The sequence below is a fragment of the Falco biarmicus genome, chromosome 12, assembly GCF_023638135.1.
Source record: "Falco biarmicus isolate bFalBia1 chromosome 12, bFalBia1.pri, whole genome shotgun sequence".
NCBI classification, from domain to species: domain Eukaryota; kingdom Metazoa; phylum Chordata; class Aves; order Falconiformes; family Falconidae; genus Falco; species Falco biarmicus.
This window is the reverse complement of record NC_079299.1, coordinates 15,352,422-15,367,781: the sequence shown is the minus strand read 5'-3', so window position 1 is coordinate 15,367,781 and position 15,360 is coordinate 15,352,422. Positions and strand designations below refer to the sequence as shown.

At 35.9% G+C, this 15,360-nt stretch overlaps 1 protein-coding gene across 2 annotated transcripts in view; it reads left to right on the top strand.

Moving 5' to 3' along the window:
* Positions 1–15,360, top strand: part of LRPPRC (leucine rich pentatricopeptide repeat containing) — a 92,533-nt gene that overhangs the window by 9,089 nt on the left and 68,084 nt on the right. The window contains exons 2-11 of one of the 2 annotated variants that reach the window (XM_056357161.1): positions 2,507–2,709; positions 5,818–5,940; positions 6,591–6,712; positions 6,801–6,859; positions 7,593–7,679; positions 8,142–8,268; positions 9,196–9,340; positions 10,097–10,239; positions 10,516–10,621; positions 10,701–10,808. In XM_056357161.1, the coding sequence (XP_056213136.1) occupies positions 2,507–2,709; positions 5,818–5,940; positions 6,591–6,712; positions 6,801–6,859; positions 7,593–7,679; positions 8,142–8,268; positions 9,196–9,340; positions 10,097–10,239; positions 10,516–10,621; positions 10,701–10,808 (1,223 nt within the window). Of the gene's footprint in view, positions 1–2,503; positions 2,710–5,817; positions 5,941–6,590; positions 6,713–6,800; positions 6,860–7,592; positions 7,680–8,141; positions 8,269–9,195; positions 9,341–10,096; positions 10,240–10,515; positions 10,622–10,700; positions 10,809–15,360 lie in introns of both variants that reach the window. The other variant, XM_056357160.1, reaches the window with a different exon arrangement.

Genomic DNA, 15,360 nt, shown 5'->3' with positions numbered 1-15,360 from the left:
TCATACTCTTTTCCCATCTGTCTAAAACTGAAACTCAGACACCTATGTTGCCATTTTTTAAATATCTTCAATCAGTATAAATTAACAGAAACACCAGTACTATGTTTGGTAATACCTGGGGGTGGGGTCTAAATAGAAATGCCCAATTCTACTAATCTTTGAGAAGGGTAAGTTAGTGTATGAAAGAAACGCTGCATGTGTGAGTATAATATTTTAGTGTGCAGCTGTAGCAATTGATACAGTATAATATTATAAACTTGTTATAAACAGCATTGTGTAAACAGTATCTTTGTCTGTGACACAGACACTGGGATCGAGTGCACCCTCAGCAAGTTTGCCAACACCACCAAGCTGGGTGGTGTGGTTGACACGCAGGAGGGAAGGGATGCCATTCAGGGGGACCTTGACAGGTATGAGAGGTGGCCCCATGCGAACCTCATGAAGTTCAACAAGGCCAAGTGCAAGGTCCTGCATGTGGGTCATGGCAATCCCAACACAGATACAGTCTGGGCAGTGAATGGATTGAGACCAGCCCAGAGGAGAAGGACTTGGGGGTGCTGGTGGACGGGAAGCTCACCATGAGCAGGCAATGTGCCCTTGCAGCCCAGAAGGCCCACCATGTCCTGGGCCGCTTCACAAGAAGCGTGGCCAGCTGGTGGAGGGTGGGGATTCTCCCCCTCTACCTTGCTCTGGTGAGACCCCACCTGCAGTACTGTGTTTGGCTCTGGGCCCCCCAACATCAGAAGGACACAGGCTTGTTGGAGCAAGTCCAGAGGAGGCCATGAAGATGACCAGAGGGCTGGAGCACCTCTCGTCTGAAGACAGGCTGAGAGAGTTGGGGTTGTTCAGCCTGGAGAAGAGAAGGCTCCGGGGACACCTTACTGCAGCCTTCCAGTGCCTAAAGGGGCCTGCAGGAAAGTGGGGAGGGACTTTGTACAAGGGCATGTGGCGACAGGACAAGGGGTGATGGCTTTGAACTGGAAGAGGGCAGATTTAGGTTAGGTATTAGGAAGACATTCTTTACCCTGAGGGTGGTGAGGCACTGGCACAGGCTGCCCAGAGAAGCTGTGGATGCCCCATCCCTGGAAGTGTTCCTGGCCAGGTTGGATGGGGCTTTGAGCAACCTGGTCTGGTGGAAGGTGTCCCTGCCCATGGCAGGAGGGTTGGAACTGGATGATCTTTAAGGTTCCTTCCAACCCAAATTAGTCTTACAATTCTGTGATCATGCTAAATGCTAAGCAAGGAGAGTTTAATAACAAATGAAACTTGAGTCCTTTCATGCTGTTAACCAGCATATTTTGGAGTATGCACATACTGTTTTTACCTTCATACTTAATGTTATGGAGCTATGCAAGTGCTTCAAAAAGTTTGTGAGTTTTGACATATGGAGAATCTTACAAAGATTGCTTTCTTAAAACAGTGCTGCACTTAAGAACTGTAGATATAAATTCATTTACTGTTACAAGTGTGCTGTGTGGCATAAGATATAATTCAGTAATTTGCAGAATACTATAAAAGAATAGCAGATTTTTTATAGAAAAATACATTTAATTTTTAATATGCGGCACAGGAGTTTTGTCCGCTTGTGCTTTGATTGTTATTGGAAATCAAAGTATAAACTTCTGTGTTATAAAGACAGAAAGTCCTGTGTTGCTGTTGGCTTTCAAAGCATTTTTTGCAACCTGACTTGGAAGTATTCTGAAAAGCTTTCAGTAAGCTTTTTCAAAAAGGTATATAGAAGTGGATGTAAGGACAATTGAGAACAGACTTCCAAAAATGCATGTGTGCAACCATAATTTTACCTGACCAGGCTGTTCACAATTCTGTTTTGGCACAAATACTATTTCCTTATTTTTCTGTGTATCAAATTATTCTTAAAAAACCAACAACAACCAAACAAACTTGGCAAGCTCTTACTGTTGTGGTAGAAATAAGACTCTCATTGTGTTAGTTCTTGTTGTCAGACTTTTATTTTGAGAAAATAAATGTTTAAACAAATCCAGTGTTGATGTTTATTGGTTGACATCACAGGATGGCCGCTTTGTCCTCATTAATGTGAATTCTGCAGAATGGGGACTGATCCCGTTGTTAAGCCATTGGTGTCTAAAACACTGACCTCTGCATTAGTTTTTGTATGATTTTTCAAAAGCATGCAGGAGCTTTTGTGAGAAGTCGTAATGGGGCAATAGACTTCTGTAGCATTTGAACGGCTTCAAAATTTTTCCTTTTCTGGGAATAGCATTTGAACCCTTTAACTCATGAGATGAGTCCAACTGAAAATCTCAGAGAAACAGCTGTCATGGTGAAAAGATATATGTGACTATATATTTTTAAGTAGAAAGACACTGTAATGAATTACCTGTATTTATTTGTTGTTATCAATATGGAAAGTGTTTCAGTAACTTCATCAGAAAGAAGTGCATTATCTCTCTGTCACTGTGTGGCTAGTTTAGTTGCAAAATGAAGTGTAATCTCTGTTTGTTTGTTTTTGTTTTTATTTCAGCAGCAACATTGTGTATCAAATAAGGTTCCTTACAGTTGCACCTCAACAGGAGGGAAGTGTTAAAGAAGAACCAGTTTCAGAAATTCAAACCAGACAGACCAGGCAGTTTGACTGGGCATTAAATAGACTAGATAACTCTGTCAGAAAAACTGGCCGCATCCCTAAAACTCTTCTACTAAAAATCTACGGTGAAATGTGTAAAACAGGTAAGCTGCTTCCAATTAAAACAAAGTAAAAGCTAAATTCAAAGCTCAATATAATAAATCATCAAACCAAGCAAATTAATTGAAAGATTTATGTTTTGAGTATTGTTTAATTTGCTTTATATGTTGGTGAACAGACTTTATAAATGCTTTAGAGGTGTTACTTTGCTTTGAATGCACGTTTACTTTTGTGTTGGGTTTTTTTTTTCTTTGGGAATTAGTAAGTTGTGAAAATTCAGTGTGCTTTTAAGAAAGCTTATCATACTGCCTTAGTGCGGACTTTACTCTGGTAATGTTACACCTTTCTCATAAAACTGCATTGTGCACTCTGAACAGGGATCAAATCTGTCTGCTTTACACAGCGTGTTTTTCAAATATGTGCAATAAGCCATGCTGTCCTTAAGAAGTGATTTGTTTTTAAAATGAAATTATACGGGGAAATATGGAGGTTATCCCCAAGCTTCTACACTGCCAGGTAGCTGTGGTTATTCAGGACAAGAAAGCTTTCCCTTTTTTTGAATAAAACAAAAAGAAACAGTTGAGGCATTGTTCATTCTGACAGATTCCGTACCCCTTTGGTTAAAAATAGCTGGTCTATATTAACACTGTGCAAACCAGGTGCCACAATTGATAAGGTTTGGTACTAGTTAGCATGAGTCGATGAAGATATTTGCTAAATATGCTCTCTTAAGTTCTACTGCCAATATTTATCAATGGCAGCATGTATTGTTTTGTTTTAAATTTTGCTGTGTATTACTCTGGACTGTTCATGGCTTGTGTACCTGGGATTGTGCTTTTAAAGGTTTTGCACTTCACTGTTTAAAAGCTGAGTCTTCAATTCATGCTCTCTTTCTGTTGAACTTAGTTTTTTTCTTGTTGCTTGTGTTATCCTTCCTGATTCTGACTGCTTTGTCTTTTTTAGGTATAAACATAGTTTGCAAGTGTGGGTTGGCAAGAATTTTGTGTCTCTAAGCTTATTTGCAAATCAGTTCTTGACATTTGATTAGTTACACATTTTTTAAGAAGTCATATTATGAAAAGATTAATTACTTGTAGTGGTTTCCTTTGGTTGTGTAAGTAAATTTAAAAGAAGTGTAGAATGTCACAAGAGATTTAACAAGGATGCTGTTAAGATAAATGAAAAATATTTCCATATGAAAAAATCAGTCCTTTTTTACTAATAATGTTAAAAACTAACTTAGCAAAAGTGTGGGAGGTTAGTTACTGTTGATTTCTTAAAAAAATTGCCTGTTTATATTATTCTTACATTTCTAATTACAAAACAAAAAATGCTCGATTAAGGTGTTCGCTGTAGATCTCTTCCCCTGCATCTTTCTACACTCATACTGCTGAACCTTTTCCCATTTTGGGTTGTTTGGTTGAGTTTTTTTGGATGGGAGTGGGGGGGTGTGTTGTCTTTTTAATTATTGTTGCTGTTTTGGGGTGGGGTTTTTTTGCCTTTCAAGGTACTTGGTTGCTAGTGTAAAACTGGCATCATGAGTACTGTAGATGTGATGGCATTTTTATTGCATGAACTAATTGTATGGAGGGATTTAAAAGTTAGTCAAGTATGACTTATCTCACCACTCCATTATGACTTCAGAAGTTCAAATCCCCATTTGCAATTTTTACCTGGCCCCTCTCAATGTTTTAACTTCTCATTTTCTCATTGTCACTCATTTTTTCGCAGCGCTGCCTGTGTTTCTTTCTAGATGAGCATACTCTATATTAACTTTCCCGGTGTAGATTGTACTCCTGAAACAGTTTGCAATAGTTACATGGTATCCTAGATTTACTGACTCTTTTCAGTACCTAAAGATCTAATTCTAGGCAGTATATAGCTTTCTGCAGTTGAGGTTTTTCACTTGATTTTGCCATTAATTTATAGCTGTTTCTGCAGTGCTGTATAATTAAAAATTACATTTACAGTGAATAGCAGCAGCTGGACATACAGTTACTGGCAACAGCTCTGGCCTCTATGCTGGGCTGTACACAGTTTTGGAGTGTTGGCATGATGATTTGGAAGTAAATTACAAAGCATAAGTGATGCTTATAGACTTCAGGCTGTGTTGGAAGTGTTGAGTCTTTCAAGTCTGCATGTATGTGTGTGTTTGAGATACAAAAAACCTTACAGATTTTTTTCATCATTTGTGTTGTATGTGAACATTTACCTTGCTCCTTGTTAGATGAAATTACTTCTGAAGTACACCTTTCTCTGTAATAGGAAAGGAATAGACAACTTTTTTTGCCTTCCTCCCCCCCCCCCCCCCCCCCCCCCCCTTCCCACTTTCTAAATAAACTCTTCTTTTTATTAGAAATTGTTGGGTTTGCTTATAAAGATGCAATTGAGAAAAAAATTCTGTCTCCATTTTATTGGATAATCTGTGATAAATTCTGCAGCTCTGCCTTACTTAGCCTCAGGAGTAGTGATGAAGTCTGAGAAAAGCAGATGAGTTTATAGTTTCTTTTTCAGCATTTTGGGGCTAGTGCAGAAGTCAGAAAAAGCCGGCATTCTCGCAGTTTTCTTCAATATTTTTTTGTATATAAGTTATTGATTTTATATTGAGCATGGACAGAAGTGGAAATGGAAATTTCACTGTGGAGTCTCTGAATACCAGTTTTAGAATAGTATGGAATTGATATGAATTATTTTGCCATTTTAGAAATTTACCAGGAAGTTATGTCCCTGTAGGATAAAATCATTTATGGGTCTTGGATTAGGAAATTTAAAGTATTAGATCATCTGAGTTTAGTATTTTGTGTTGTACTTGTTAAAAATTCTGCTCAGCTGGGCTCATTATTATGCTATTGTGGAAGGTGTTCCTGGCCATGGCGGGGGGTTGGAATTTGGTGGGCTTTAAGGTCCCTTCCAACCCAAACCATTCTATGATAAATAGCATGTTTTATCATGAACCTTTTTCATGAAAGTGCGTAACAGTGTCATAGATTAATAATTTGGATATCCTGTTCAGTAAAAAACTTTGACCTTGGAAAAGATTCTATTCTATACAATATGCATAAATACCACAGTGGATCAGTCTCAAATCTTTTTTTCTAATATTAAATGTGTAATTATTTATAAAGAAAGTTGTGATTGTGTTCCACTTGTAGGGTGTCCAGGGAGTAACCAGATCTTGCTTTTATTGCGAAGTTGTGGTGCTCTTTTACCAGAGGTATTGTCACCTGAAAGAACAGAACTAGCTCATATGATATGGGACAAGATGAAAGAACTGGGTAAGTTGGTTTTGTTAGCCTGTCTTCAGGAACAGCTATGTACTTTAGTTACTCTCTTGGTAAATACAATACTGAATATATTTTAGTAGTGTTTAAATGTTGGGTTATAATAGCAAATAAGCATTGCCAAAGAAATGCCAAGTTTTATTGTTCAGGTGAGACCTATTTCCTATTCTGGGAGTTATACTGACATCTAGGGGTATTAATAATAAAGACTTTTTTTTTTCCCCCTATAAGATGCTTAAGCTGGACTCTGGCTTGATTTTGATTATTGTAAGAATATATTTCACTTTTCTGTTAGATGTTATCTTGACATCTGGTGGGCTGAGTGCTACCAGCTATTTTATCAGATTTTTTTTGAGTCATTTATAGATGTTGCATAGGTGAACTACTTCTTGATGGTAATATTGCTGAATCTGTAATGTAGACTGTGGAATAGCATGTGCATGATGTTTCTGTACTCTTGTTATGTTTTAGCCTTTTATAAAAATGTCTGATATTTCAAAGGTGGATAAAAGGAAGCAGTCTGATTATATGTAAGGCTCATACACAATAAAATTTATGCAAAATTAATCACCTGAGAAAGCTATAAAATCACGTTGAATTCAGAGAATCAATGTTTACTGACTGTGGTTGAAATATTTCCTTAGGTGCTGTGTATGATACAAGCCATTATAATGCTTTACTTAAAGTCTACCTTCAGAACGAGCACAAATTTTCTCCGACAGATTTCTTGGCCAGAATGGAGGAAGCTAATGTGCAGCCCAATCGAGTAGGTACCTTTTTATATCTTCAGTGTTAATACTAGTATCCATTTATTGGATGGAAGTCATTAACTTCCCCTTTTTTGTTTTTTGTAGGTTACATACCAAAGGTTGATTGCTGCTTATTGCAATGAAGGTGACATTGAAGGAGCGAGGTATTCTTTTGTATTTAAGTTTGAAGGGATTTATGCAAAATCGTTCTCATATTCCCTACCATTAATGTTAAAATTTATTTCAGTGTAATTCTTAGAAATTGAGCAAAGAGGGGGTTTAAGTATATTTTAACCAAGCACTGAAGAGCAGTTTTTTAAGAGACAGCTGGAACCTACACAGGCAAAATTAAAACAAGCGATAGACCAGTGTGTTCAAATCAAATTCTATTCAAGCTGCTCAGAAAATAGCTTGTGTTGTCATTTTTAGAGCCAGTTTGAAAAAGTGTATGTTATGAAGCCTTAGTGGCTATGTAAGAAAATGACTACTGGAAAAGGCATTTGAGAACAAAATGGGCTAAGGAGCAAATAGTAGTAATTCTGTTTGTCATCGTTATGCAGGGCTTGCTGGATATCTATATAACATTTTAATTTTAGCAAGGTTGAGTTTCAACAGTGTGATTGCTGGGCGTGAGAAATAAGTAAAGGAAGATAAAAATAAAAAATCTCATCCCTAGCCTTGTGTCAGCATATTTCAAAGTAACAAATACAATTAATCTGAAAAAATGAAAATAACTGAATTATGAGCATATTATGCAGCATCCCTAAATTTAATAGCTCAGTGACATCAGGATTTGGTTTTGTTACAGTACTTGTCTGGCAAAGCAGCGATAGCTTGGTAGTTTGTTCTCAAAGGAAAAAAAAAATACCTAATCATTCATTGCCTTGTATTTTGCAGTAAGATTCTTGGATTTATGAAGAACAAAGATCTCCCAATCACTGAGGCAGTATTCAGTAGCCTTGTGAAAGGCCACGCAAGATCAGGGTAATGTTCAATGCCTTTTTCTTATGTTTTCTTTTAGTTTTACTACAATATAAAGTGATACTGTACAGAAAAATTACATACTGCAGAATAGTGTGATGTTTAAAAGACTGTCTTTTTATACATTTTTGAAGCAAAACAGGCCCATTTAACAAAGTAGATTTTTGTATCTGAAAATCTTGAATTTCAAGATAAATTAACTGTACTTTTACACTGTTTGAAAAAGAAACTTGCGTCATTTAGTTTTGAACTTTGTCAACTTTTAAAGTTGAAAGAAGATTTTAAGTAATAAAATAAATTATTTGCAGTTTTGCCTTTCAGGGTTTGCTTAGTTAAAATAAGTTTCTGCATGCTTACTGTGTTCTTTGTTTCCAATTTGAATTAATTTAATGATGAAATGTGGAACTCACAATAAACATTATTATGATTAAATCTGCTGAAGGTCGGTCTTTTGAATTCTTTTAGAGATATGAAGAGTGCAGAAAATATCCTTTCTGTGATGAGGATGGCCGGTGTTGAGCCGGGTCCAGACACCTATTTATCACTGCTGAATATGTATGCTGAAAAGGGTGATGCTGATAGCATCAAAAAGGTATTGCAAGTTTGAGTTTATGTACAGCTTATTTGATCTTTTGTTCAGTTCAGCTTTGGAATGCTTTCTATCCATGCAGGAGGAATAATACTGAGATTTATAACTTACATTCTCCTCGTCTGCAGCAGTTAAATTCTTATTTTTCCATCTGAATAGCTGGTTAACTGCAAGCAGTTTCATACTTCATGAAAAATACTTGTCTTTTGATAGTTGCTTTTCACTCTGAGTAAACAGATTTGCCAGTGAGTGATTTGGTAATTTTGGGGGGGGGGGGGTGGGGGTGGGTGGTGGGGATGTTAGAGGGGCAAATAATGCATGTGAGGGTTTTTTTTTTTTTTGGTAGTTCATACCAACAACTTAGGTTTTCATGAAGTGCAAATAAGCAAATGCTGCCTTACAGGCCTTTGTGTAGCTGGGTTTTTTTTTCCCAAGTATTCTTTCTTTCTTTTTTTTTTTTTTTTTAAATCAAATAAGTGATTGGAAAGGAATGAGAAAAAAGTCAGATTGAGTTTAATACGTAGTATCAGATGGAGAGGATCAAATCAAGGAGAAGGATGTGGGAAGCAGTACTGTACTGTTCTGTGACTTACAAATTAAACGAGTCTTCATCAACCAACCTTCTTCCAAACAGTAACAAAAAGTTTGATTAATCATTCTCCCCTTTTCAAAGTAATCTCTTTAAAGTCATCTCACAATGGGAATACCTCTGGTGTTTTCATATACTACTAGATATTATGTCCTTTTTCTCTGTCCCTTTTTCCTTTTACAGTCTAAAGGTGTTCGATGCTCTCTCTATAGATCTTGAGTATTCTCTCTACCATATTCCATGTATCAAACCCCATGGTTTTAAAAAAGTAAAAAAACCCTAGCTGCTTTTTTTTTATTTTAATGTAAATTTATTATAGTTAAATTTATTCTGGTTTACAGACTCTACAAGAGGTTGAGAAGACTGAAGGGTACCTTATGGATAGAATTTTAATGCAGGTGATTTTTAGCCTTGCCAAGGCTGGATATCCTCAGTACATTGAAGATATTAAAAAACACATAAGATTTGAAAGGGAATTAATTCCAGGTATGTCCTTGGTTACTGCAGCAGTGTTTTGCTACTCAGAGTGGAGAGGGAAAACATTTTCTTTTCTTTTTTTTTTTTCTTTGCAGCAATAACAAATGTTACCCAAAATAGGCAGTTCTATACTTTTCTCTTGAATACTTAGGGCAAATAATATTTTTGCCATTAGTTTGTGGATTTGTGCTGCTTCAGATCACGTTTTATAAAATTTAAATATAAATCAATTTTAATCATTTACATACAAAAATTATCAATTTTTTAGACTTCTAAAATTAAGATTTCATAGGAAAGCAATGTGGAGTCCTTTCCTCAAACAATGCTGTTGTAATTCCTGTTGTGACAGCTCTTTGTGGATATCATAAAAAGAGAGACTAAACATGTAATACAGTTCTTTATCTACAGTTAAAGTCCCTGTTGGATCCCAGTATGTGTAATCTGATTGATAACTGCTAATTGTACTTTATCCGTATTTTGGTTTTTTGGCATGTCTAGAAATGTTTTTCTCTTATTTGGTATCCTTCTGTCATGCTGCAGTGGTGATGCTTCTGTAATTTTTTGCATGGTCTTCTAATGGGAAAATTGAATTTCATTCAAAAGCTAAATCTGGAAAACGTAGTCTCAGATTTGATTGATTAAAAGTATGCTAATGATACTTGGGTAACGTTTACTTTCCTAGCTTTCACCAATTTTAGTAGTTTAATGCGAAAATAGTTACAGGCACTTTTAAAATGTTGTTTTTCTTTGTTTTTCAATTGCTAGATGCAATGAACCTGTGTTTGACTCTGATAACTCATGGCTTCGAAGATACAAGTTTTCATATTTTGAAGTCTTTTAATCATTTATCGCGTGATAATGTGGACCAGGGTAGCTTCTTCTTGCAACATTGTGTAAATAGAGATATGGTATGCAGAAGAGTAATACTTCTTTCTTATTATACTAATAAAAAAGTATTTATTTAGTTGAATGCGATTGTGAAGATGGGAAATGGTAGATTTTTGTGGTGTTCTTAAAGAATAAAAGGATTTTAATATTTCATACCAACTTGCATAGTAAATTGAAATTCACAAAGGAATCATGTTGGCATGTGTAATATCCATTTCCTAAACATTAAAAGAATCTGACACTGTTAAAAATTTGAGAAATTGAAAAATATTTAATTTTTTTTACATTATTTGCAGCCTGTGAACAAGCTGAAGCAATTTTGTAGTGAGTTAAAAGAAGCAAACATGCACTCGGCACCATTACAGTTTATTTTGCGTTGCGCTTTGGAGACCAACAAATCAGGTAGTCTGCTTATTTAGTTGTTTTACATATGCTTATTTAAAGTACTTGGTGGCTTTAATGATCTTGTAATTATTTTCAGCCTTGGCCATTGAGGTGATGAAGATGATGAAAGAGGAATGCTTGCCACTCAGACCTCACTATTCCTGGCCGCTACTAGTTGGGTTCCAGAAAGAGAAGAATCTTAAAGGTTAGTTATTTGATAAATGCTCCTCCAGCTTTACTGCAAAACTAGTGCACAAATCTTTGTTAAAACATTGTTGTGAGATTCAGCAGACTCTTGAAAGTAAATGAAAACTTTGCTGCATGTCTGACTTCATTGCATACAATTTTTCCTTCAGAAAGACTTTTTTTAAAACTCCTTTCTTAGTCACAGTACACTTCGACAAATTTGAGGTCTACCCTTGTATAGAAAGATGTGAGGAGTGTTAAATTATCTTTTTAACTCTTCACATTCTTTCTGCCTTCCACTGGTGGTTCTTGTTGCTCATTACCTTTTACAGAGTTTACTCTTGAAGAATCTGAATGTGAGAGAAGAATTTAAAAGTAAGGTTATGTTATAATAGCTCTCCTGGACTGCAAACTCAATCATTTTTTCAAGCCAGCTTCTTACTATCTACCTTATAAACCAGATATGAGATTTGTGACAATAATAAAAACTGCAGAAGAACTTACATTGCTGAGTGTGTGAGCCTGACCTGACAGCATACTGATTGAAGGACAAAAATGCTCAATCTTTGGGATTCTTAAGTAGGTTTAAGCATTTAGCCTACTTTCCCCTGTTACACATGGGGATGTCTACAGGATATGAATAAGAATTGAACAAATATTAAATTTTAGAGTACAGTATCTAATTCTTTGGTTTGCGTTATTGGTAATTCAGAAAGAATGGTATTGTAAAAAGATGCTTTTAACAGAAGTACTTCCCCCTTGGGGAAACAAAAAACTGTCTTTTTCATCTTATCTCACAGTATAATGTGCTTTAGAATGAGATGCAGAGTTGTTAGTGTGACACTGGGTGACAAACAAAATGCACAAACAAAAAAAAAGTGCTTTTAGCAGACTCTTCATATCGCAATTTTATCTTAAATATACAGTCACATTCCAGTTTGGAAGAAATGCTGAAACAAGTATTCCCTAATTGTTTCTGGCTATAAAAATGTCTCAAGTCTTTTTCAAAAAGCCTTTGTGAAAACAATATTCAGTTTTTATTAACTCCTTAGGCTCTGTTCCTGCTAGACTACTTCCCAAGTTTATCTTCCCATGTTTTCGAATGCCTGAAAGTTCTATGATATTTTAAAAGTCTGGCAACATTGTTTTAGTTGGGTCCTTTGTGACTTACTTGAAATACAATGTTGCCAAAAATAAGTAAAATGAAATTGGTGTCATACTTCTCTACATGGATGCTGCCTACTGAAAGACATGCTTTGTGTTATTCCATGGGAAGTTTCACCTCACTGACGCAATAAGAGACGTTGGAAGTATTTTTAGGTGTAGACTTTGCTCCCAAAACTGAAGCAATATCTGAGCATTGAGAGAAACTTAAGTTTTCAGACCTCTGTTGGTCTTTGGCAAGATCAGAGGTTGCCTTAATTCTTCTAGTGTAGAAATCAACTGTGTTTTGGCTAGTAGTTCCTGCTGGAAGTCATCAGAAGAAAACTGATGAAGGAACTCTCAGTTCTGACTTTCTTTGCCATTTTCTAGGGAGCCTTTATTTTTCTATCTGGAAAGACATGGGATACATAAACTTCCATATGGCTGTATGATAATACTGTGCATTTGCAAACACATTTTTGTGGGTGATTTTGCAGTTTTTAAAATACATAAGAAGTTATCTAAGTAATTTCTTCTGCAGTGAAGAATCAGTGGAATTATTCTTGCTGCAGTGAAACAAGTTGTCTTGTTCTTTTCCATGTGTAAGCTCACATTCATTTTTTTGAAATTTAATAATAAAAAAATGAATATATGAGATCCAGTATCAAAAAATATAACCAATATGCTTGAAGGAAAGTAGCTGGGGGGGGTGTGAGGACGACAGACACCCCACCCACCCTGAAATTGTTTCATAGAAATAATAGAGCAAAAAATAATCCTGCAGTGAGAACCTAAAGGTGAGAGCAGACAGTAAATGAACAGAATGGTGCTTTCTAACAGCAAAAAATATCAGAGATGTATGAACAAAATTATAGACAAACACTGCAGCACATCTCATACAAAAAATGAGGTAGTAGTTCCTTTCTCTACGAAGTAGTAATGCCTGGCCTAATGTGTGCAATTTTGTATCTTGGTGTAGTTAAAGCTGAAAATGGAGAACTTTGAGGAAGAACTATTAAAAATCTGATAGGATGTAGACAATGGACTAAATAATCATTAAAGAATACAAAATATAAGCAACAACCTATCTAGAACTGCAGGGTAAAAATGCCTGAATCAGTATGGATAATGTGACCCAAATATAACTAGTAACAACATTAAATTATATGTTTAGTTAACATTTATTATAACTAAAGCTGACACTGGATATCAAAGGAAATTCCCTAATGTCTGTATTAGGGAATTGAGTTTGAAAGAAAAGTAGCAGTGAAATGGTGGCTGAGAGGAATGAAACTAAACGAGGCCATTTTTAAATACACTGTAGAGAAGTTAATTGCTCTGAAATAGCAAACAGCTTTTTTCAGTCATTTTACACAAGTAAATAATTTCAGATGGGGCATTCTTGCTTTTATGTGCATCTGTTATATAAGTTGATAATTACTTACTTCCATAGTATCTAAGTGTGTGTATATATATGTATAAAAGTACCATTTATCTGAGTAAATGCTATTAGGCTTTTAAGAATGGAAAGTGCTTGCAGAGTTTAAAAGATCAATGTGCAGTGAATCTGAAACTGTTAGTGGCACGGACAGTCATACTGTGTCAGATGATACACTAAAAACAGGAGGGCCTAGTATAAATGAGCAGAAATGTTTGACTTACACTTGTAACTGAATATTAAAGAGCTTCCCTTCATCTTTGTGTAATATTTTTTCTTAAAGACAGTTTCGAAGTCGGTTGTATATTTCACTTTTGGTTTCTACTAAACTGTTGTTATATACACAAAGCATGGTTAGTGAATTAAATTTTTACTTTGGGAATTAATGGAGATAGAAGTCTTAGTCTAGACAGGAATAAGGGTGGCAATTTCACAAATAAGCTGCTTGAAATCCTGTTAGGTAGACATAGTTTTCAGGCAAAGAACTTTCAGAGTTCATCTGAAATTAACAGCATAGCAAAAATATGTCAAGTATTGTGTTGTTTCCCTGGATGCAACCTCACTTTTCGATCTGGAGGTTTCTTTTCTTATTTTCTTAGTAAACTGCTTAAAGCCCAATTTTGCTGCCCTTGCACATGTGGAACTGTATGTAACCACCTTAGAAATCCTCCCTGTTCTGATGGGACTGCTTTAGAAAAAGGCACAATTTGTTTTGAGAAACTTGGGAAATGAAAGGTGGACTGAAATGCAGGCCTCACTTCTCACTTCTTCAAAAGCAGCAAGTTGCTGTGCTCTACCACAGAAATACTGTGACTATTTATAATTAATCTCTTCTGTATTTGTTCTTGGATATACTGATTCAAGGGTGGAATCTGTTCTGTTGAGATGTTTTGAGTGCTGTTTCCAGTATTGACAAAAGGGAGAACAGAAGCTTGGCTGTATTTTGTTCCCTGTTTCTGTCCTCTTTCCAATCACTCAATTATTTGATTTTTATATACTAAACTCCTGCAGTGCTTACCTATTTCAGCCCAGGGTCTCAAAAACCTGTTCTTGATCCAGCAGGGAATGGCTAGGAGACTTTACTGTGGGTTTTAGTCATATCCAGTCTTTTGGATCAGTGGTCTCCAAAATGGAGTGTGCCAGGCAATACACTGGCGTGTGAGCAGGCTGTTAGTAGATAAAATAAAAATTATTTAATTAATCTTCCTATTTTTGTGTATGTTTTATGATGGGCATAATAGTATAGTAGCACATATATAATTTCTAAATAAATACACATGTACTGCGAGTGTTCTCAAAAAAGTGTGGGAGACCAGTGTACTAGATAAATGTGACGGCACTTTTGTCTCTGTTCTTTGGTTTGGGGAGAGAGAACAGTTTAGTGTATTTTCCAATATGAGGAGCAAAGTATTTCTCAAAGTCCACACACATAATGCTCAAATCCTATTTCAGGATGTATTTGACAATTTCCTAGTATTTTGATTGAAGTGGTAATGTTTCATGGCTCTGTATTGTAGAAGATATATCTGATAATAAATTAGTTCTACTCTTTGTGAGATAGAAAATGTATGTAAAATTGTAGGATTCTGTGTTAGTTTTCATTAATCTTCTGTCTCCTAAAAAAATTGTACATCAGCCATCTTGGAAGCGAAGAAGTGTGTGGTAGCATTTTTTTTAAGTTTGCAGGTATTTTGGGTGTGTGCAGTATTGGTACTGGTATTCTTCCATAATCTGCATCTCACTGTTGTTCTGGTGTTCTGATCTTCATGCATGGCCCCTCTTCTGCTCAGGAGCTGTGCCCTAGTAGACACTTGTGACAAACGTCTACTAGGGGAAGGGGATGCTTAACAAGCCTGTTTGCTACGCTGTTCTAGATACAAATTTGAACTGAAATCTCCTGCATTCACCACACTTCATTCACTATGGTATTTGTTCTTGGTCTTCAAACTAGTTCCTAGTGATAGAGTTACTTTGGAAAAGGTTTCAGCAT